General features: G+C 36.6%; 1 protein-coding gene across 2 annotated transcripts in view; it reads left to right on the top strand.

Annotated features, from left to right (window-relative positions):
• DYNC2H1 (dynein cytoplasmic 2 heavy chain 1) overlaps window positions 1-24,762 on the top strand; it is a 397,795-nt gene that overhangs the window by 283,498 nt on the left and 89,535 nt on the right. For both annotated transcript variants that reach the window (XM_070803297.1, XM_019975614.2), the window contains 2 exons: window positions 3,434-3,550; window positions 16,626-16,835. In XM_070803297.1, coding sequence (XP_070659398.1) covers window positions 3,434-3,550; window positions 16,626-16,835 — 327 coding nt within the window. The remainder of the gene's footprint in view (window positions 1-3,433; window positions 3,551-16,625; window positions 16,836-24,762) is intronic.

The following is a 24,762-nucleotide window of genomic DNA, read 5'->3' as shown; positions in this document are numbered from 1 at the left end:
TGAGGGACATTTTACAAAGTAATTGACCAATGTTTTTCAAAAGTGTCAAGGTCAGAAGGAAAAAGAATGATTGTCACAGTTTTGGGTGAGACTATGATAAATAACAGCTAAATGCAATGTGTTATTTTCCTGAGAGAATAATAGGAAATCTGTGGGAAAACTGGTGAAATTCGAACATGGTTTGTAGTAGGTTAGTTAATAGTATTGTACAGTGTTAATTTCCTGGTTTTGTTAATTATACTGTGATTATGTAAGATGTTACTATCGTTAGGGGTTAAGTGTACAATTGGAATTTTCTGTACTATTTTTGCCACTTTTATATAAATCTAAAAATAGTTCACAGTGAAAAGTAAACAGACAAACCAATCAAGCTGTAGGCCCCTTAGGCCGATACCCCAGGGTAAATGCTGGCTTAAGAGCCCACCCGGTCTCTAGGTCCGCTCTGCCTCTTTGGCTCTACCATTTAACGCTTTCCAAACTCGATTTCCCTCGCGTTTCAGTGATAAATTTTAAATGTTTTTTTGTTACTAATATTTTTATTTATGCATAATTTTAAATCGCACTGTTATAAAATTTTCTGCAGGTATTTAATCTGCTGCATATACCCCGAGACAAACATGTAATTTGCTTAATTTGTTTGACAAATCCATTTTCTCACCTGTAATTTGAGAATGAGCATTCATTTGTAAAGTCTATATTCTTTCTCATTCCAAGAAGGACTTTACTGGAAGTGACTTACAGAAATAAAAATAATCTATTTGTGTAAAATCAATAGTTGAGGAAATCAAAGAGAAAATTAGGAAATGAAAACTAGGGAAACAATTTATGCCAAAAGAAGACAAACAACAACTCATGCTCTCAGGTTCTGTGAAGATGTTGTTAGATTAGAAATTCTTCTGTGTGCTTTACAACATCGAAAAGAAAGGAAAAATAAAATTGTAAGATTTAGTATGCTGCAATAAAGACACAGCTGCTAAGGAGAAGCCTAGGCGTTCCCGAGGTGTCTCTGTTGTTTTTAGTGAGCGCCGATGGAGAGCAGTGGCGGCGCCTCCTGCCGGCCCCACAGCGTTGCCGCTGCCCCGGAGCGTGCCAGGGGCATGGTGGGAGCTGTGCAGTACGTTTGGCACATGGAAGAAGTGATGTGCTTTTCATGGGAAATTTCATTCCCTTTGACACCATTTTAAAGGACTATCATTGAGAAAAGTATTTTTAATTGGTTTAACACATGAGTAATGAAAAGATATTGTATCATCTGTACTTTGTAAAAAGATAAATGTGTCAGATTTTATAAAAACAAAAGATGATCCGTTGTTACAAGTTATAACCCCATCCTCGTTATACAGCATTTTTATTATGCATTTGAACTCCCTTTTCATTACTATTTATTCATTAAAGATTATATTATAATTGTGTTATTATGAAAAGCAGTGCTCATATGTTATTTTTCTGGAAAGAAAACCTTTTTGGGCTGGTAAACATTTTATTTTAAAATAGTTTTTAACATCAACTCTAAAAAACATCATGTGTAGAAAAATATTTGGACCTTTTTTCCTTTAGACATCTCTTTGCATTCTTATTTTGTTTTCTGTCATGTTTGACAAATTTTAAACACAAATAAGTGATAGCAATTGTTACCAGAGTCAAAATAGCACTTCTTCTGACTGCCAACTAGTGATGTTTTGTGGTCTAGCAGAGCTGATGAATTAGATGCTGTTGTAGGGTTCAGCTAGAGCAAATGAAAATAATTTATCAGAAAAGCAAAGAAAATGAAACAATGAATCACCACAATTTTTTCTAGATTAGAGAATCAATAAAAAACTCTAGAGGGAACTTGAGTTCAACAGCAGGAATCTGTATGTTTATCAGTTAATTAGTGCATTTATTTTGAAAGATTTATGGTCCTTATTTTATTGTGAACTTTAATAGTATAAGAACCCCCAGAATCTATTAAAAAGGAAAAACAGCTTATATTTCTCAAAAAGTAAAAGAGAAAAAATAGTTGATACCCGGAAAATGTTGATGTATAAAATATTAGCTTAGGAAAACACAGTGTTTGGATTTGGGGATTTATTTTGTTTCTGTCAGATAAGCAATGAGCTAGCACAGTTTTAATATTCAGTTGAAATATTTATGAAGAACCATCAAAAGATACTTAACTGATTTTATACACCTGCTCTAATATCTATAATATAATATATAGAATACTCAGTGATATCCTGGATCATTCTTAGTAAATGATTAAGAAGACTTATTATTGAAATGGAAGCCATTATACACTGTGTTGAAGATGTGAGTGAATTGATTTTGATGAGAATGAGGATGTGTGTGTGTGTTAGTCGCTCAGTCGAGTTCAACTCTTTGTGACCCCATGGCCTGTCCATGGGATTCTCCAGGCAGGAATGCTGGAGTGGGCTGCCATTTTCTTCTCCAGAGAATGGTGACAGAGAAGCTGATAACTTGAAAGTTACAGAAGTGAAGTTAAAGTTGCTCAGTTGTGTCTGGCTCTTTGCAACCCCAGGGACTGTAGCCCACCAGGCTCCTCAGCCCATGGAATTTTTCCAAGCAAGAATACTAGAGTGTGTAGCCATTCCTTTTTCCAAGGAATCTTTCCCACCCAGGGATCGAACCCAAGTCTCCTGCAGGCAGATTCTTCACTGTCTGAGCCATCAGACACTTTTCACAGAAGTGAAAGCCCTAAGTAGGAAAGAAGAATTTATTTTGCTTGATTTTTACTAATTGATCTATAACTTCTTTCATTTGACTCTTACATATAGAAGAAACATTGAGATGGCAACTTAAAATCAATATAGAATCCTAAAAGCTTAGATTTATTGTAATGAATACCAATAGTTACTTAAAATTGTTTTACTATTTCATAGTTTGCTATACTATTTACTGGGCTTCCCTGGTGGCTCAGATGGTGAAGAATCTACCTGCAATGCAGGAGATCCTGGTTCCATCCCTGGCTTGGAAAGATCCCCTAGAGAAGGGAATGGATACCCTTTGTGGTATTGTTGCCTGGAGAATTCCACGGACAGAGGAGTCTGGTGGGCTGCAGTCCATGGGGTCGTGAAAAGTAGGACACAGCTGAGCGACTAACGCTTTCACTTCACTTTCATACTTTTTACTATCTTTTCTGTCATTTCATCTTTTCAAAAAATGATATCAGCATTTTGAGGTTATGCGATTTAAATCATTCCAATTGAAAAATATTTTTATTTCAGAAGTGAGCAAATAGATTATTAAGAATGGATCTAACTAAAGAAGTAGCTTTTTAAATGAAGAGTCATTATAATATGTACATAAATATATATATACACACACACACACACACACACACACACACAGAGTGTCTTTATAGGCTAAATATGGCTATTTTTGTATCCTACTGAATGGTCATGTTCATTTATTGCTTTTTATTTTCTTCATTCAGGTTATTTCACAGTTGAAGATCTTAGGCAGATCCGTAACAGCTGGTTGCAAATTTGATAGAGAAATCTGGTCTAACGAACTTTCTCCTGTCCTCAATCTCTGGAAGAAATTAAATCAGGTTAGTAGTAGAACATTCTTCCTTTGTATTTTCTTTTTTCTCCATATCCTTTTTTTCCTCGAGTTTTATCTCCAAATTGTCCATGTTGATAAATATGTTGGTAAATTTTGGCATTGATGTGCCCTTAATGTGTGCAGTATCCTGGAAAAAGATGGAGGAAATAATAGTAACAGAAGGAGACCAGCCCAAGAAGTAGTGTCATCAGTGTGATTTGTCTTATCCTGGTAATGTACTGTGACGTCCTCTGTGGCTGATGCATATTTTGCTCACTCTTTGTCTTCTCTTCCCTCTTTCTGTAAAGTCAGTGACTGCTCTTAAATGTGAAATTTTTCAAAGGAATCCAAGTGCTTAGAAAAAGCAATTCATCGACTAGAATTGACTTATTTCTATATTGCAGAACAGTTATAGATTATAGATGGTTGCTTGCTCTCTAGGCAAAACCATTACAGTATTAATGGTTGCTGTTCTAATTGAATAAGGACTTGCTTTCTGAAATTAAAAAATATAATTTTACAACTCATGTTTAGTAATGCTATAAAAATGTTTATATACTGATAGCCTTCTCCAATAAGGGAAGTCAAATTAGGCTTATTTCAGGACCTATAAAATTTCAAACCCTCAAATCTTACAGTTTTCAAGTTATTCTTAGTGTCAACAATTGGTGATTGTTGGGTGTCTGAATAAATAATGACCTCAGCTAACTGGACTTGCCACTTTATTTAGACTATCAGATTGATAAAACTTGCTTGAGGAAGAATTAGAGAGTGAAAAGATACACTGCATCCCTTGGCGTTCCAAACCCAGGCTCTCCACTTGTGCCTGAGGCATACAAGTAACCACATTGCACAGATTCCTGACCATGAAGTCATGGCCCTGATTTCCATTCTTCGTATCAATTCATGTTGAAGTTATTATTCTTTAACCTTCTTTTTTTTTTCTTAAACCAGCCTTTGCTTATACTTTAAATTAAAATCAAATTTATACAAATTTATTGAGTAAATTTGCTGTTAATCTGATTCTTATTTCTTTGTAACTCATTAGTTTTTTGCCTGCTAGAATATTTTGTCTCTAATTTCCCTAAATCTCACCACATTAAATACAGGTGTAGATTTTGTTTTGTTTTGCATCTATTCTGTTTGATACTCTGAGAACTTGCAATTCCAAAAGCCAGCCTTCCCAGCTATACCTGTTTCAATGTATTCCTCAATAGCTGGGCTGCATGCTGTGAAATATCGAGTACTGTGCTGTCATTGGTGGGCGCTTAATACTGCTATTTTCAGCCCTGAAATGGTAAGATGGTAAGCAGTATTCTTTCCAGGGAAACATGAAAAGATAAGTTTGCAACCCAAAATTCTCCTAGCTTGACCCCAGCCATGCATCCAGCCCTCAGCTCTAGGTTACCGTATTCTCTACTTGCCTCTTACCCAAACCCTTTCTGTCTCCCAGATGTTTTCCATTCTTTTTGTGCCATCTTCTGGGTTCAGTATCCTCTTGTTTTGTCCAAGACAGAATGCAGAAGTGGGAGATAGGTTGCCCATTTTGTCCAGAACCAAGCATAACTTTTAAAATGTCATTTTAACTTTTATTTGTAAGATAGATATAGATTCATTAAAAGATAGTTGCTGCTGCTGCTGCTGCTAAGTCGCTTCAGTCGTGTCCGACTCTGTGCGACCCCATAGAGGGAAGCCCACCAGGCTCCCCCATCCCTGGGATTTTCCAGGCAAGAACACTGGAGTGGGTTGCCATTTCCTTCTCCAATGCATGAAAGTGAAAAGTGAAAGTAAAGTCGCTCAGTCGTGTCCGACCCTCAGCGACCCCATAGACGGAAGCCCACCAGGCTCCCCCGTCCCTGGGATTCTCCAGGCAAGAACACTGGAGTGGGTTGCCATTTCCTTCTCCAATGCATGAAAGTGAAAAGTGAAAGGGAAGTCGCTCAGTCGTGTCCGACCCTCAGCGATCCCATGGACTGCAGCCCACCAGGCTCCTCCGTCCATGGGATTTTCCAGGCAAGAGTACTGGAGTGGGGTGCCATTGCCTTCTCCGAGACTCATTAAAAGATAGTTATTATTATATTGTATTCATATAATATTTTATAGTCAAATTAATCTTGCAAATATCTTGTGCTTCATCCTGTTATGTTTTATTTTTTTATCTCTCCCATTTCCTTCCTGAAGCTATTGCCATAATTCAGGCTTTTATTCTTTCTCATACATATTATTGCAGAAAACAGCAAATTTGACTCTACTTATATGTCCATCCTCAAAGTCATATTTCAGATTATAACATTAGTTTTCCTAAAGAAAATCGTTTTTCACAACATGGCTCCATATCCAACCTAAACTGTAAGCCTTTTCCATAGTGAGGCAGACCTCAGTGGTTCTGTCTATGAGGACTTTCCAAATGCTGTTTCCTTCTACTGGAATCTCCTGGCTGTGCTAAACCAGGGATGGGCAGGTAAAGTCCCAGCAGCTTCCAGAAGCCTTTTCAGCTGTTACTCATTTCCCTCTTCATATTTCTGTAGTATGGACTTATCATTTGCATAATAATTCCCACAAAAAATCATATTTTAAACTAAGCAAGTTAAGATTGGGCACTGAGGAATAGGCATTCTCTTATTTGGAAGTAGTGAAAGTGAAAGTCGTGTCGCCCAGTCATGTCTGACTGTGACCTCCATGGACAGTAGCCCGCCAGGCTCCTTTTCAATTTGGAGTGTAGGAGTAGGCTTTGGTTTGTGTTAAGATAAGGATTATGCTCCTTTCAAATACTTGGCGATAGCACTAGTTTGGAACCATATAAATTAAATTTTATTCTTGAAATTTATTGGAAATTCCAAGGGAGTGCATACAAACTAACATTAAAGTTTTGATTGTGGCTATTTTTTTTTCTCTCTTTCTTTTTTTTTTTTTTAATTTTATTTTATTTTTAAACTTTACATAATTGTCTTAGTTTTGCCAAATATCAAAATGAATCCACCACAGGTATACATGTGTTCCCCATCCTGAACCCTCCTCCCTCCTCCCTCCCCATACCATCCCTCTGGGTCATCCCAGTGCACTAGCCCCAAGCATCCAGTATCGTGCATCGAACCTGGACTGGCATCTCGTTTCTTACATGATATTTTATATGTTTCAATGTCATTCTCCCAAATCTTCCCAACCTCTCCCTCTCCCACAGAGTCCATAAGACTGTTCTATACATCAGTGTCTCTTTTGCTGTCTCGTACACAGGGTTATTGTTATCATCTTTCTAAATTCCATATATATGTGTTAGTATACTGTATTGATGTTTTTCCTTCTGGCTTACTTCACTCTGTATAATAGGCTCCAGTTTCATCCACCTCATTAGAACTGATTCAAATGTATTCTTTTTAATGGCTGAGTAATACTCCATTGTGTATATGTACCACAGCTTTCTTATCCATTCATCTGCTGATGGACATCTAGGTTGCTTCCATGTCTTTGCTATTATAAACAGTGCTGCGATGAATATTGGGGTACACGTGATTGTGGCTATTTTTTGACAAGAGATTCCGACGCATAAACTCCCCACTCCAGTTAGTACCAGATTTCAGTGGAGGCAGTTTTCCTGTAGTCCCTGAGGCACAGGTGATGGGTGGAAGGCAGGTTGTTTCTATTTCAGTCTTTTATCAAGGATGTAATCATTTGGGGTTTCACGTTTTTTAGATGTATCATTTTTACCTCTCCACCTTGAGCAGATATTGGACATTATCCCTGGTCTCCCAAGCCATGTATATGAATACCAAAGCTCAGGTTCACCAGTGTCTTTGAACTTCAGTGGCTTGTTTGCTACTCTCTCATTCTTAGTATGGAGAAATAAAAACCTTTCTGGATGTCTTGTATTCTCATAAAAAAACCCCAGCCTTATGTGACTCTTCATATACTATGAAAATTAACTTTGTAATTATTTATCTAGCTAAGTGCTATATTCAAAAAGGATAATAAAACTTGTATTATCTCTCTGAGAGCAACATATGTGATAGCTGTAAATTCCTTCTAAGCCTCAGGGCACTGGCAAGACTCGAGCATTATCTTCATAGGTATTTCCATGACAGAAGGATAAAGCCCAGACTTGGAAACATCTCTAGATCATTGTGTGGATCACAACCAACTGTGGAAAATTTTTAAAGAGATGGGAATACTGAACCACCTTACTTGCCTCCTGAGAAAACTGTATGCAGATCAAGAAGCAACATTTAGAATCAAACATGGAACAATGGATGGGCTCAACATTGGGAAAGGAGTCTGTCAAGGCTGTATATTGTCACCCTGCTTATTTAACTTGTATGTAGAGTACATCATGCAAAATCCAGGCTGGATGAAACACAGGATGGAATCAAGATTGTTGGGAGAAATAGTGATAATCTCAGATATTCATATGACACCACCCTAATGGCAGAAAGTGAAGAGTAACTAAAGAGCGTCTTGATGAAGGTGAAAGAGGAGAGTGAAAAAAGCTGGCTTATAACTCAACATTTAGAAAACTAAGATCATGGCATCTGGTGCCATCACTTCATGACAAATAGATGCAGAAAAAACAGAAACAGTGACAGATTTTATTTTCTTGGACTCCAAAATAACTGGGGCAGATGGTGACTGAGCTATGAAATTAAAAGACGCTTGCTCCTTGGAAGAAAAGCTGTGACCAATCTAGACAGCATATTAAAAAACAAGAGACATCACTTTGCCAACAAAGGTCTGTATAGTCAAAGCTGTGGTTTTTCCAGTAGTCATGTATGGATGTGAGAGTTGGACTATAAAGAAAGCTGAGCGCTGAGGAATTGATGCTTTTGAACTGTGGTGTTGAAGAAGACTCTTGAGAGTCCCTTGGACTGCAAGGAGATCCACCCAGTCCATCCTAAAGGAAATCAGTCCTGAATATTCATTGGAAGGACTGATGCTGAAGCTGAAGCTCCAATACTTTGGCCACCTGATGTGAAGAACTGACTCATTAGAAAAGCCCTGATGCTGAAAAAGATTGAGGGCAAGAGGAGAAAGGGGCAGCAGAGGATGAGATGCCATTATCAACTCGATGGACATGTTTGAGCAAACTCCGGTGATAGCAAAGAACAGGGAAGCCTGGGGTACTGCAGTCCATTGCATAGCATAGTCAGACATGACTGAACGACTGAGTAACAAGTAGACCATTTGGCTCCTGAAAAGAGTTTTATTTACATACTACAGGGTTGGTTAGATTTCCTAGGACATCCTCTTTGGAGGGGAACACAGCAGCGTCCTTCTTCCTCTTTATAAGCAGAGGATAACCTCTTCACCCATCCTTTGCACACCTTGCTCACCGAGTGTGTGGCTACTTGCATAGGGTGTGGCTGTCATTTAGTCACCCCAAAGGTAAGACCTGGAGCAAAGGTGTAGGAGCAGCACATTATTTGCTGTGAGATGATAAATAATCTCTTTTTAATCCAGAATACTTTGTGTTAACATTCAGGATGAAATTAATAAAGATGAAGTTTAAAAATCCAATACTCACTTGTTTGAATAATTATTTCTCTCTTCTCAGATCATGGGCTTCCCTGGTGGCTCAGACGGTAAAGCGTCTGCCTGCAATGCGGGAGACCTGGGTTCGATCCCCGGGTCGGAAAGATCCCCTGGAGAAGGAAATGGCAATCCACTCCAGCACTCTTGCCTGGAAAATCCCATGGACGGAGGACCCTGATAGGCTACAGTCCATGGGGTCGCAGAGTTGGACACGACTGAGCGACTTCACTCTCACTTTCACCTTTCTCAGATCATAGCTGTAATTGAGTGTATTTAAGAAGTTGCTTTACTATTTTACCAAACATGTTTAGTTGTTTTCCGCAGTATCTTAACTCTGCTAAAAACAGAAGCTGAAAGTCTGCTTCTGATTTTGAAAACATTGTAAGTTAACGTGTGTCTCTAAAGTGATTATGCTTTGTAGAGTCTCTTTTTCTGTTAAGTAATATTATGCAGTGTTGGACTTCAAAGATTTTTTTTCCTCAGTGAATATCTGCACTGACTGTTGAAATGCTGACTGTTCCTTTTAGTCTTAAAATTATGAACCAATTTGCTCACTATATGAGAACAGTTGGTCACTTCTCAAACTTTTAAGCAACACACTCGCACACGCATACATACACAGAAGCATTTTATGCTGTCGCATTTTATCTAACAGTTAGTTGAACACACAAAAATGCCAGAAAGCATTCTACTGTCATGAAAATATATACATCATTTTTTAGGATGACATGGAAGGAAAGATAAACTATTCATTGTGGGTCCATTTTATAAAATGTGCTCTTGTGTTTCCTCTAAACAGGTATAAGTTTTCAAATTTGTGACATTTCTTAACATTCTTCATAATCTGCTCTTCTTACTCCCTTTCTTTATATTGCTGAAACTGTTAAAAAAAAAAAGCTTCATATGAAATTCATGATGTGCCTGGCACATAGTAGTATTCTCAGATGTTATTCAGTTTTCCATTTAAGTATCATGATCTGTGTAGATCTTTTAAATTGAAATTTTGTTATTACTCTGTTATTCTGCTGTGTGCTGTGTGTTTGGCTCAGCGGTGTCCAACTCTGTACAACCCTATGGACTACTGTAGCCCCACCAGGCTTCTCAGTCCATGGGGGTTCTTCAGGAAAGAATACTGGAGTGGGTTGCCATGCCCTCCTCTAGGGGATCTTCCCAAACCAGGAAGAATTTATGCTACTAAATTACCTCTTTTCTTAGTAGTTTGACAGAACAGCAGAATCATTCCTGTAACCAAGTTATGGAGCTGCTGCTGCTGCGTGGCTTCAGTTGTATCCAACTCTTCATGACCCCATAGAAGGCAGCCCACCAGGCTCTTCTGCGTCTGGGATTCTCCAGGCAAGAATACTGGAATGGGTTGCCATTTCCTTCTCCAATGCATGCATGCATGCATGCTAAGTCACTTCAGTCGTGTCTGACTCTGTGCGACCCTGTGGACTGCAGCCCACCAGGCTCCTCTGTCCACTGGATTCTCCAGGCAAGAATACTGGAGTGGGAGTTATGGAGCAGATAGCCTATTAAAGTTCTTCCCTAGAAATAAATGTGGTTTTATTAATATGCCATTTCTATATTAATCCTTGTTTTTTTTTTTTAATTGCCATTTTGTTTTACATACTCAAGTTATAAATGAATAATGACTTTCTATTAGAGACCCAAAAGATACAGACAGATTTAAAGGTCCTGTTGAGTGATGACTGTCAATCCTGTACTTGTCTCTTTAGGGGTACTGTTTTGGTATATATTAATATCGCAATATTATAAGTAAAAGTTATGAAATTCTCAGGCATGTAAAGTTAGTCATTTGTATTTAATACAAAAGCTTATTTCTATTAGCATTTACTAGCTTCATTTCAGTTTTTCTTTTAGAAAGGTATAATAGCTTACAGTATCAGCTTCAGTGTAGCAACTCAAAGTACTCCCCTCTTCTGTCTTTAGGCATTGACCTTACTTGCTCTGCTAGTCACCAGCATCTCTCTTTCTCCTTCCTTCTCTCTCTCTCTCTCTCTCTCTATATATATATAGAGAGAGAGAGAGAGAGAGAGTTGTTGTTGCTTAGTCACTAAGTCATGTCCAACTCTTTACAGTCCCATGGACTATAGCTCTCCAGGCTCCTCTGTCTATGGGATTTCCCAGGCAAGAATCCTGGAGTGGATTGCCATTTTCTTCTCCAGAGTATCTTCCTAACCCAGGGATTGAACCCACATCTTTTATCTGCATTGGCAGGTGGACTCTTTACACTGAGCCACCAGAGAAATCCCATTATATATGCTATGCTATGCTAAGTCACTTCAGTCGTGTCCGACTCTATGCGACCCCATAGATGGCAGCCACCAGGCTCCCCTGTCCCTGGGATTCTCCAGGCAAGAACACTGGAGTGGGTTGCATCTCCTTCTCCAATGCATGAAAGTGAAAAGTGAAAGCGAAGTCGCTCAGTCGTGTCTGACTTTTAGCGACCCCATGGATTGCAGCCTACCAGGCTCCTCCATCCATGGGATTTTCCAGGCAAAGGTACTGGAGTGGGATGCCGTTGCATTCTCCGATATGTGTGTATATACACACATACATACATACATACACATACACACACATACATACACACACACATGCACATATGTGTGCGTATGTGTGTGTGTGTATTGTGCTAAATTACTTCAGTCATGTGCGACTCTTTGTGACGCTATGGACCATAACCTGCTAGGCTCCTCTGTCTACAGGATTGTCCAGACATGAATCCTGGAGTGGGTTACCATGCCCTTCTCCAGGGAATCTTCTCAACCCAGGGACTGAACCCGTATCTCTTGCATCTCCTGCATTGCAGGTGGTTTCTTTAGCACTAGCACCACCAGGGAGGCGTTATATATACACCCATTATATATATATACACACACACATATATATACACACACACACACATATATACACATATATAATTATTATAATATACATGGTGTGTATATTCTAAAAGGGCTGATGCTGCACTGAAACTGGCGTGATATATGTGTATTTGTGTGTGTGCTCCATTTTTTATACAGCCTCTCTTTATTGTCAAAAAATGATTGCATTGGTTCTCTACTTCATGATCTCTTCAGTTCAAGTGCAGTGAAAAGGAAGAGTTATCTGTTTATCAGAAGATGCAGGCAAGATTCTTACTATGTCTTGTTATCTCTGGTAATCTGCCCATCTCTCAGCCAGTGACTATGGTCCGGAATGGAATGCTCTGATTAGTTAACTTCTAAGTCATATACTTAAAAGTTGGTGGATCAGATGGTGAAGATTCTGCCTGTAATGCGGGAGACCCGGGTTCGATCCCTGGGTTGGGAAGATCCCCTGGAGAAGGAAATGGCAACCCACTCCAGTGTTCTTGCCTGGAAAGTCCATGGACAGAGGGCCTGGGTCACAAAGTGTCGGACATGACTGAAGGGACCTAGTGTGCACACAAGTCATATACCAGAGTCAACTCTACCAGAACCATTTGGACTTAGAGTTGGGATCTTCCCAGAGAGATATTCGGAAATTATTATCTGAAGTGGAATGAAGGATTACTGGAGGGCATAAGTAGGATTTCTGCCACATGGAAATGAAGATATTTCCCCCTTTTCTGTAACTCAGAGCCACCCCATCTTTCTTTCTGATGTTTCTCACTTCCTTTTTCACTTTTTAAAATGACTGTGTTAAGTCTTTTAGTATCTTTTTATCATAAAAAACATATCTTCAACAAAGACATGATCATATGACAAGAGGAAAAATACTTGTGTCCAATTGTTGATTATTGTTCAGTGAGTCATAGGTAAATACACACATAAAACTACAGTTCACATCTTACTAATTTCATTGAACTAAGATCTGGAAGGACTCCGATGTTATCTAGAGCAGTATGTGAATCTCCATAATGCTTTGAATAAGTGGTAGTGTACCTGAGAGGCTGGCAAACTACAGCACATGGGCCAAGTCTAAACTGCTGCCAGTTTCTGTAAATACACATTTATTGAAAGTCATCCATGCCTGTTTGTTTATGTATTGTCTGTTGCTAAATTTACATGGTAACAGCCAGAGTTGATTTGTTATAACAGAGATTTTATGTCCCACAAAGTCTGACATTTGCTATCTGAATCTTCATAGAAAAACTTGGTAACCTTTACTCATCGCTTGAATTTCCTTTAGTGGCAAAAATTCTTTCTGAGAAGGAATCATTTTCAAAAAGCTTTAATTATTAAAAGAACAGAGAGAGTAGTACTTCTGTGTGCCATCTGTTTTACTTATGTCTAAATTAGTATCTCGCTTTAGAAACTATTCTAGTTAAAACACAAAAATTCTGGATTAATACCTAAATTGTACCAAAGTTAGACTAGTCTTTTTCTTGCCCAAAAGATATTTCTTGCTTAATAGTTTTTAAAAATCCACAATCATTTCTTCTCCAGCAGCTTCATAATTAATGATACCCTATGAATACACTTAGTTTTTTTAATGATAAGATGAACTTTAAAATGTGAAAGATGTCCTTCCAAAGTACATGATTCAACCAATTATATTTATTCATAAAAAAGTTTTTCTTATAATCAATTTACTAAAACTATGACTGCCATCCCTAGATAGTTTCATTGAAAAATGTCTTACAGTGAGGTAATTTGCTTATGGCAGTTTTAGCTACTTGAATTATAAATAGTACTTAATTTGAGGTTGTTTTAAGATGAATGTAACACTTTAACATGTTTCTACTGCTATAAATCTCTATACTTAACTCTTTCAGAATGTATAAAATATATTTTTATAGTTAAAGTTGTATTAATTTTTTAATAAAGCTTTATGAAGGCTTGTAGGAAATGAATTATGTTATAAAATATAATATTCTTTAATGTCTTCTGCTGTATTTCTCTCAGTCATTCATTTATCACAATTTATATCACTTTGGGGCTTTTTACTGTTAATTTTTTTCATCTTTCATTAATCAAACACTTTTTTAAGACCCTACTGTGTGCTGTTTTCTGCCATGTTCTTCTGTTCTTATTGCTGAACTCATATCATTTTACTTGATAGTTTCTAGACCAACACTATAAAATAGAAATATAATGTGAAACACAAATAGACTCCATAATTGTAATTTTAAATATTCTAGCAGCCATATTCAAATAAGTATGAAGAAATAAAATTAATAATATATTTTATTTAACCTGATATATTCAGAATATTAGCATTTCAGTGGGTGATCAATATAAAATTATTAATGTGATATTTCACATCCTTTTCGTAGTAAGTCTTTGAAATTCAGTTGGTATTTTACACTTACTGCACATCTCTAGACCATACTTCTTACCTGAACTCTATTTCAATTTTAAGTAGTTTTGATAGGTACTCTCTTAAATCAGCTTTTTAAAAAGTTCAGTACGCTAAGTTTTCTATTTTCGTGCATCATAAATAAATGGAATCTTGTTTGAATGATCTAAGATTCCATTTTTGTGTGTTCTTCATCTATAAAGTAACTGTGAACAGTGCAGATTTGACTCATCAGTTTAATGGAATGGATAAAAATCTATAAACTAAGTTATTATTCAGTAATCTTTACCAAGAGGCTCTTGATGAAAGTGAAAGAAGAGAGTGAAAAAGTTGGCTTAAAACTCAACATTCAGAAAACTAAGATCATGGCATCCGGTCCCATCACTTCATGGCAAAAGATGGGGAAACAATGGAAAATGCGACAGACTTTTATTTTCTTGGGCTCCAAAATCACTGCAGATGGTGACTGCAGCCATGAAATTAAAAGATGCTTGCTCCTTGGAAGAAAAGCTGTGACCAACCTAGAAAGCATATTAAAAAGCAGAAACATTTCTTTGCTGACAAAGATCCATCTAGTCAAAGCTATGGATTTTCCAGTAGTCATGTATGGATATGAGAGTTGGACTATAAAGAAAGCTGAGTGCTGAAGAATTGATGCTTTTGAACTGTGGTGTTGGAGAAGACTCTTGAGAGTCCCTTGAACTACAAGGAGATAAAGCCAGTCCATCCTAAAGGAGATCAGTCCTGAATGTTCATTGGAAGGACTGATGCTGAAGCTGAAACTCCAATACTTTTAGCTACCTGATGCGAAGATTTGATTCATTGGAAAAGAGTCCTGATGCTGGGAAAGATTGAAGGTGGGAACAGAAGGGGACAAAAGAGGATGGATGGTTGGATGGCATCACTGACTCAATGGAGATGAGTTAGAACAAGCTCCGGGAGTTGGTGATGGACAGGGAGGCCTGGTGTGCTGCTGTCCATGGGATTGCAGTTTCGGACATGACTGAGTCACTGAACTGAACCGAATCTTTACCAGTCTTAGTGTAAGATTGATAAAGATTTAAGTACCATGTATTATTCACTTCCAGGGATGGTTTTTAATATGAGGAATTATGGAAAGTCTATAATCTAAATTTTATGTCAGTTTTATAACTTGATTAAGGTTGGAGATGTGTTAAGTATTATTTATTTCATGCTCTGGTTCAAATAATTCCAATCTAGGGGATAATATTTATAGTTAATTTTAACAATATACTGTTTTTCTCTTCTAGATTTAGAGTTCACCACTGTGTACTTCTATAGGTACATTCATGTGCATTTTTTTGTCTATCAAAGATGATTCCAACAGCTTTAGTATTTTAAATGTAGTATTAATACAAATAAAATGCCTAAATTTGAACTCATAGCCTGAATCTATTTTCAGGAATGACTTTCATGCCAGTAAAATTTATTTCATAATTTTTTATTTAATGGCTAGATCTTCATATTATAATATTAAATCATCATACTAAAAACATGAAAACCAGACAGTGCTCTCATGGAATAAGGGAGTGTGACAACCACTAGAAAAGAAGAGGGGACCCTTCACTAGGACTGCAAGCAGAACATACAGAGGGAGTCAGGAAAATGGACAGTAGGTAAGAGTGAAGACTTGCCAGTGCTGTCCCTTTGACAGGTTTTTGACACTTTTAGAATACTAATGAAATGATATATTTTTTTCTTCTTAGCTATGTAGACTGTTCGGAAATGGCTGGGATTCCTTGACTTTTTTTTTTTTTAACAATTTGAGAAGCCCCAAGTTCCATGTATCAGAGCCTCTCTTAAAGTGTAGATGTAGAAATAAATACTAAGATACAATATTCACTGGTACCGATCTTTAATGTAATTTTTTAAGTTTACATACAGTAAATTTTCAAATTGAAATAAGTATTTGCTCACATGTTTTTCAAAGGCATGATTCCTTCTGATTTCCTTGTAGTGATCGAGTTGTAGTTCAGCTGTGCTGCTGTCTCTGCGTTGGCTTACAGTGTGCCGTTCTTACACTTTCCAGCCGTATCGACTGCTGCGTTCCCCTTCTCAGTTTCCACTCTCACCCCATTTAAGTTGGTGAAGTCCAGAATTCTTTTCCTATGTATTTATGGGTTTAATACATTTGGCCATTCATAAGAGAGTATTTCAAAACAAGTATACCAACAGAAGATTTAAATAACTTTTGAATGTTTTGATATATTTGTGTTACTTTTCAGCAAATATTAAATGATACATTATTCTTTTAGAATTCAAACCTGATTCATCAGAAATTGTTGCCTCCTAATGATCGACAAGGATCTCCAATATTATCCTTCATCATTCTTGAACAATTTAACGCCATCCGCTTAGTACAGAGTGTCCATCAGTCTCTTGCTGCTCTCAGCAAAGTCATCAGAGGAACCACCTTATTGAGTTCAGAAGTACAAAAATTGGCAAGTGCTTTATTAAACCAAAAGGTAAGCCGATATTAAATATATGTTTTATTTTCATTAATGTAAGTGACTCCTCCATCTTGTATACCTTTGTTAGAAGTCTTACAATTTACAGTAACAGAAAATCCGAGTTAATCTAGCTTAGTGTGAAAGTCTCTCAGTTGTGTCCGACTCTGTGACCCCATGGATTATACAGTCCATGGAATTCTCCAGGCCAGAATACTGGAGTGGGTGGCTTTTCCCTTTTCCATGGTAAACTAGCTTAAGCCACGTAGAATTAATCGGCTGTTGCAACTGAAGGATCCAAAGGTAGCAGCATTAAATCAGCTTGATGCAGCTTAAAGTTGTTATTAGGATCTCAGCTTGTGTTATTTATCTGTCTCTTTAGTCATCGTGTGTGTGTCTGTGTGCATGTGTGTGTATGCATCTTCCATAACAACTTCACTTTTGGGTGGGTCGTCTACACATGGTGGTCTCCCAGGAGTTCAAGTCTTATGTCGTCTAAGTCCAGGAGAAAGAATGCCTGTTTCCTGGCAACTCAAGCAAAAATCTTGGGATTAACTTTGCTTCAGACTGAACGGCTTGTGTTTTGTGCCTAGTCCTTTACTAGTTCTGTGGGCAGCTTGTGCAGAGGTCTCACTGGCTGGGGCTTAAGCCAAATGCATCTCCCATGGGAGAGATTCTGCTCCATCTGTAATACATACACTACAAGTAAGGGAAGGATACGTACCAAGTAGAAACATCATAAGCAGAGGAAAAGAAAATCAACACATCTCTTGATGAGTAATCGGATCATTATAAATGACATTAAAATCCATGTTATTTCATATCTCTTGGGTAAAAACAAAGCATTCAGAGTATCTTATGTAGATTCACTTTAGCTAATTTGGAGAATATAAACTTTGCAGAACCTGGCCTTTGGAAAAGATGTCACTAGGGCTCTATAGGAATTTAGAAAGAGAAAATGTGTGTTTTTTTTTTTTTTCCCTGCTGTTTACCCTCAATATAGAGAAACTGATAGTCAACATAAAAGTCTTCTCTGTTTGAAAATAAAAGATAGTCTTCCTAGAACTGCCTGTATCTTACTCCCTAACATAAAAAAGATTTCTGTTTTAATTCAGACTGCTATAACAAATTAACATGGAATGGATGGCTTAAACAACAAATACTTATTTCTCACAATTCTGGAGGCTTGAAAGTTGAAGACTGAATTACTGTTAGATCTGGGGTCTGGTGAGACCTGCTTCCTAATTTGCTGATGGCTATCTTCTCGCTGTGTCCTCACAGGGTATAGAGGACAAACACAAACTCTCTCCTGTCTCTCCTTCTGAGGACACTGATTGTATCATGAAGTCTCCACTCACTCTTACAACCCAGTTACCTCCCCCAGACCTCACCCGTGTAACCTAATTATCTCTCCCAGACCTTAGCTTCAGGACCATGACAGCAGGGTCTAGGGTTTCAACATACATATTTTGGGGGGATAGAAACTTTCAGCCCATCTTAAAATTCTTTATTCACATATACAAAAAGATCTATTCCAGGGGCTTTCTTGAAGATCCAGTGGTTACAACTCCCTGCTTCTACTGAAATGGGGGCAAGTTTGATCTTAATAAGATCTTGCATGCCACAGGGTATGGCCCCAAAAATTCAACATAAGAAATCAACAAATTAAATAAACTTTTTAAAATTTTTCAAAAAAAGATGTAGCAACTGTATGTTCCTCTTTTCTTTACCCTGGAAAAAAGAGTCTCAGCTTTGCATTGTGTTTTTTTTGTGTAGATTACTATCTCTATTAATCATTTGTTAATAATGTTAATTTGTTATTAATTTGTTAATAATTTTTTTCTTTTTTTAATTTGATTTTATTTAACTTTACAATATTGTATTGGTTTTACCATATATCAAAATGAATCTGCCACAGGTATACATGTGTTCCCCATCCTGAACTCTCCTCCCTCATCCCTCCCCATACCATCCCTCTGGGTCGTCCCAGTGCACCAGCCCCAAGCATCCAGTATCATGCATCGAACCTGGACTGGCAACTCATTTCATATATGATATTATACATATTTCAATGCCATTCTCCCAAATCATCCCACCCTCTCCCACAGAGTCCAAAAGACTGTTCTATACATCAGTGTCTCTTTTGCTGTCTCGTATACAGGGTTATTGTTACCACCTTTCTAAATTCCATATATATGCGTTAGTATACTGTATTGGTGTTTTTCCTTCTGGCTTACTTCACTCTGTATAATAGGCTCCAGTTTCAGTAATTTGTTAATAATTAATAATCTATTAATCAGAGTGGTGTAATACTGTTCTGTATGACAAATTGTAACTAATTTGTTTCCAATTTAAAGTAGATATATTATCAATCATGAAAGCTTCATGACACAGTGAAGGAAACAGTGGTTAAGTGTTCTAAGAATTTTAAAATTACATTAATTAACTCAGTTAATCACCACATTAACAGTACGAGATGGTGCTATGTTAGCCCCATTTTAATGTGAGGAGCCTGGGGCACAGAAGCATTATATAATTTAACCAGTCACACAATGAGTAATTTACACAGTCAGGATTTGAATCTAGACAGGTCTGATTGTCATAATAAATGTAAATGATTAAATTTATTTGTGAAAAGATAAATACTCATGAGAGTGTATATCTTTAAATCCAACTCCATGCTGTATATGGGTAAAATGTATGGTATAGACAGTTACAGTTGCATCAAGAATAAGAGGAGACCAGTGATGCTGGAAGAACATGACTTGTATAGAAGAGAACAGTAAGTCCAGTGGAAGTGGTATACAACGAAGTATGGTAAAACTAAGGTTACATCAGATTTCTGAGGTCTTTAAAGCCAAAGAAAAGAGTTGGGATTAAATGTTATAGGAAATAAGAATATTTTCATGTAAATATAATGTAATGAAGAAGCTCAGAATGTGGCTTCCAGAATAGGTCTGCCTGCTTCATTCTTTTCTGCCAATTAATAGCTGTGTGACTTTGGACAGGTCACCTAAACCTCTTAAACTTTCTCTTGTGTCAGATGAGAATAATAAAGGGACCTACATCATGTGATTGTTGTGAAAGTTACATTGTTATCATGGATAAAGTGCTTGAGGATACTATGTGATATTAGTGAAAAATATGAAAGGTAATGACAAATGTGGTTTCTTGTTTTGTTTCTGCTGTTAACCATTTGAGTAATCTTTGACATACACATTCAAGAAAATGGATAAATTATTTTTATGACTGTAATGTAATATGGTTTACAATAGATCTTATTGAAAGATAGCCAAAAAAACCTAAATGGTTTTGTTATATGAAACATGTTCCTTGAATAACACCAAAGAATGATATTTTAGGGAAGGGTTCTAGATTATTAATTATTTATAACATTTCTTATCTTCACCTCAGCCCATTAAGCTCTGCTAAGTGTTCCTGTCCTTGATATAGGATCTGATGACTTATTTCTTAAAAATATGTTTATGTAAGATATGTGCAATCTCATTGTTAATTATTGTGTTCTACATTACACTTTGACTTAAGAAATATAGCCTTTAAAATATCACTATTTTTAAAATATTTGTATAATTTGCCTGAAAGTGAATTTGTTAAAATTCTTTCTAAGGATAAAAAAAGTGCTTTGTGAAGCACATTTAAATTATATCGCATATAGTATCTTTGAAATATTTCAGGGTGTTTGGTAAAACTCAAATAAGGCAAGGCTGACTTTCACTGGGATAAGATCAGTTAAAATAGTTTCTGACATTTACTTTCTAATGCATTTTACCAAAAATTTGAATCTAGTACTATCCCATTTATTTCAGGATAAAAATTTAATGTTTTATTACATTTGAATGTGACAAGTTCTGAATTATGTGATGTGACTTAATGTAATTTAGGAAATAGTTCAGTACTTGACATTTTCTTTACAGTCTCTGAAATGACTGGAGTAAGAATTTTCCTAGGGAGAATTATGACATTTTTTCCTTGACACATTTCTGGTGATCTACTGAAACTTTTTTGTAAAAAATCACTGTACTTATAATATGCTTGTTGGGACATGATATTGTAAAATATTGTTATTCTTCTTTTATGTATTAGGACATAGGCTTTTAATCATAATTTAGAAGATAAACAAAAGTTGGAAAGATACAACACTAAATTACCTCATCTTTCTTGCTAAATAATCACTACGTGAATTACCATTTTGCAGAAATTAATAGATTGTATTGCTTTAAAAAAGATTATTTTAATAGTATCCCTTTAAAGGCAGTGTAGGTATTTCCTGTATATTTCAGTCTATCTTAACATATTAGGTGGTAACACTAAAGCTTTTTAATCTTTAAAGCAAGGAGTCACTCAACAGTACAGCAAAATTGCTAATAGGTCTTGACTCATTAAGTTTCCAAACAACTGATGTTTAACCTTTTGTCAAATTAGTGACACTTCTAAAACTTGAAGGAAAGACCTACACTTTTAAAAAATACGCATACACACACACACACACACACACACACACACCAGCTTTATTAAGATTTCCTCTAAGAGTTGCGAGCTCCTCTGCTAGACAGGTTTTTCCTTTCACTCCTTTCTCTGCCATGGTCTTCTTTAAGCAGTGTCTCTCAAGTAGGGTCTCCAGACAATAACATCAGTATCATTTGAGAACTTGGTAAAATTACAGACTCTCAGGCCCCACCCCAGACTAACTGGTCATAAATTCTGAACGTGTCGCCCTGCAGTCTGTGTTTTGTCAGTGCCTTGAGAGGGCCAGCTGCGTGCCGAGGTTTCAGAAATGCTGCTCTGTAGACAGTCTCATCAGAAAGGGCAGCGGCAGGTGCTGCCTCTCCTTCATGCCATCCCCACACCACTGTCACCATCTGTGCTGCGACCTCCATTATCCATCTTCCAGTCGTTGGGGGAAAAGAAAAGATTAAATGGTTCGTATTAAATGGTTGGAGATCTCATCTTTTCTTAAAGGCCCCCCTTTTTAAATTTACCTACCTTTATACAAATAAGTTCTAAGAAAAGTCACATACAAACTATTTTACCCAATGATAATTATTCATATTGAATAATTTGCAGTTGTCCATTAGAATGGAGTGGAAGCTTATGTTTCATGTAACACTGATTTTCTGCCTTTATCATCTCCCTTTTATTTCTGTTAGAAAACCAGAGCTGAAAGGGGTTGCTAACCTGGTAAAGCGTCAGAGCCCATACTGCAGTCCTGATGTTGTGTTTCCTGGCTCACTGTTCTTTCTTTTTCATCTCTCATTGAATGTTTTGTTAATTTGACCAGGCAGCTAAATGGTAGTCTTTATTATGAGAGGCAGTGATCAGCTTTATGAAGAATGAACTCCACATACTCATCTCCAAAGGCCTACCAAATATTAGCATAGAATTCCCCCACCTCCTCATTTCTAGCTTTACTTATAATGAAAAAATAATTAGATGTACTTATGTTAATAAATGGAAATCAGTTCCTGTTGATCTATGTAAGAACAAGGGGCCTTCATATACCCTATCCCTAACTTATAACCTTCATTTGCCATAATAGAATATACTTAGATGAACTTAGATGAAATGTAGAAATTCCTTGAAAGATACAAATTACCAAAGCTCAGTCAAGAAGAAATAGGTAACTTATGTATCTTTCTATTAAGGAAGTTGAATTTGTTATTAAAAAACCTTTCCACAAAGAGAACACCTAGAATTCACTGGTGAAATCTAACAAAAACATAAGGAAGAAATAATATCAATTCTGTAAACTATTTCAGAAAATAGAAGAGGCAGGAATACTTCCCTGCTTTTTTGTGAGACTAGCATTACCTGATAATAAAACCTAACAAAGACATCATAATAAAAGAAATCTACAGACTGAGTTCCTTCATAAATATAGATACTAAAATTGTCACCAAGATTTTAGCAAATTGAATTCAAAATAACAGATAACCAAGTGGAGTTTATCTTAAATTTGAGTTAATGAAAAATCAACATTATTTACCGTTTTAATAATTAATTTTAGAAATCATTATTAATAGATGCAGAAAAAGCATTTGACAGAATTCAGCATCCAGTCATGACAAAACCTATCACCAAACTGGAATTTTAGGAGAACCTTCTTAACCAGAGAAAAGGCATCTATGAACAAACTATAGCTAATATAGGAGTAAAAGACTGAATGTTTTTCTCCAAAGATTGGGCATAGGGTACTGAGGTCCTGTCTCACTGCTTTTCAGCATTTCATTGAAGGGGCTGCCTAGTGCACCATGTTAAGAAAAAGAAATAAAAGGCATGCACACTGGAAAGGAGGAAGGACGCCTGTCTGTTTTTGGCAGAGGATATGATCAACTACTCTCAGGATCTTAAGAAATCTAAAAGCTATCTAAAAGGCTAAGAAGAGAGTTTAAGTAAATACATTAAAAATGTAGTGTGTATCCTGGAAAAAAAACGATTGAAAACTGAAATGTAAAAGTATCATTTGTAATTATATCAGGAAGATGACATATCAGGATAAAATTGATAAAAGATTTGTAAAGATTCTATACACACTGAAAACTATAAAGCACTGATGACTGAAACTTAAAAAGACCTAAATAAAGGGAAACATGCACTGAAAGGGGTGCTGTGCTCACACAGCAGGTTACCCAGTGCTCTTAAGATGTTAGTCTTTTCCAGACTGATCCTGAAATTCCACACAGACACAATTAAAAAAAAATTTTAAATAACCTGTATAGAACTTTTTTTTTAGTGATGGAGAATTTGATTCAAATAAAATGCAAAAGATCTGGTGTGCTGCTGTTGCTGCTAAGTTGCTTCAGTCGTGTCTGACTCTGTGCGACCCCATAGACAGCAGCCTACCAGGTTCCCCCATCCCTGGGATTCTCCAGGCAAGAATACTGAAGTGTGTTGCCATTTTCTTCTTCAATGCATGAAAGTGAAGTCACTCAGTCATGTCCGACTCTTTGCAACCCCATGGACTGTAGCCTGCCAGGCTCCTCTGTCCATGGCATTCTCCAGGCAAGAATACTGGAGTGGGTTACCATTTCCTTCTCCAGGGGATCTTCCCGACCCAGGGATTGAACCTGGGTCTCCTACATTGGAGGCAGATGCTCTAATCTCTGAGCCACCAGGATTCTTAATGGTATAAAGATAGATGTATAGCTCAGTAAAATGGAATAAGGAGTTCAGAAATAGACTCAGAGATAATCAGTTGATTTCCACCAAATATTCTAGGGCAATTAAATGAAGAAATCAAAATCTCTTAACAAATGGTAGTAGAACAATTAAATAGCCAAAAGCCTAATAATAATAATGCATACACCTGTACCTCCAAACGTATAAAAAAATTATCCCCAAATTGATCACAGTGTTAAGAATTAACTGTTAAGAATGAAAAGTAAGCCACAGACTAGGAGAAAAGATTTGCAAGACATACATCCAACCAAAGAACGTGTATTTGTATGGAAATATTAAAAAGAAATCAATTCAAAAATGCAAAGACAAACATCCCAATGTTATAAATGAGAAAAAAGATTTGAATAGACACTTTATCAAGAAAATATACATATATTTACTTACACCAACATGACATTGGCCTAAATGAATTTATCACAGGAAACAATACAGAAAGTATCCATGAAATCATAAAATCTTAACGAATGTAAAAGCATAGAGTTTTTTATTGAACATTATTTTGAAATAAATTCCACAGAAGTAAATATACATTTGATCTGCTTTTATTAGATTTTATTAGATGAAAAAAATTTTAGACTATCACTTTATGTACTGAACATACTTGAAGATAACCTTAATCATCTTTCCCAAAACTTCATTATAGATAGTTTTAATACTTGCAAGTGTATGTGTATGCCATGCTGGGGATACTGTGAGTCTGTTACATATTGGAATGACAGATATTGAACAACATTTGTTTTAAAATGTA

The sequence above is a fragment of the Bos indicus genome, chromosome 15 (assembly GCF_029378745.1).
Source record: "Bos indicus isolate NIAB-ARS_2022 breed Sahiwal x Tharparkar chromosome 15, NIAB-ARS_B.indTharparkar_mat_pri_1.0, whole genome shotgun sequence".
In the NCBI taxonomy this organism is placed as follows: domain Eukaryota; kingdom Metazoa; phylum Chordata; class Mammalia; order Artiodactyla; family Bovidae; genus Bos; species Bos indicus.
The sequence above is the reverse complement of the archived record's forward strand: the minus strand, read 5'-3'. Positions and strand labels throughout refer to the sequence as shown.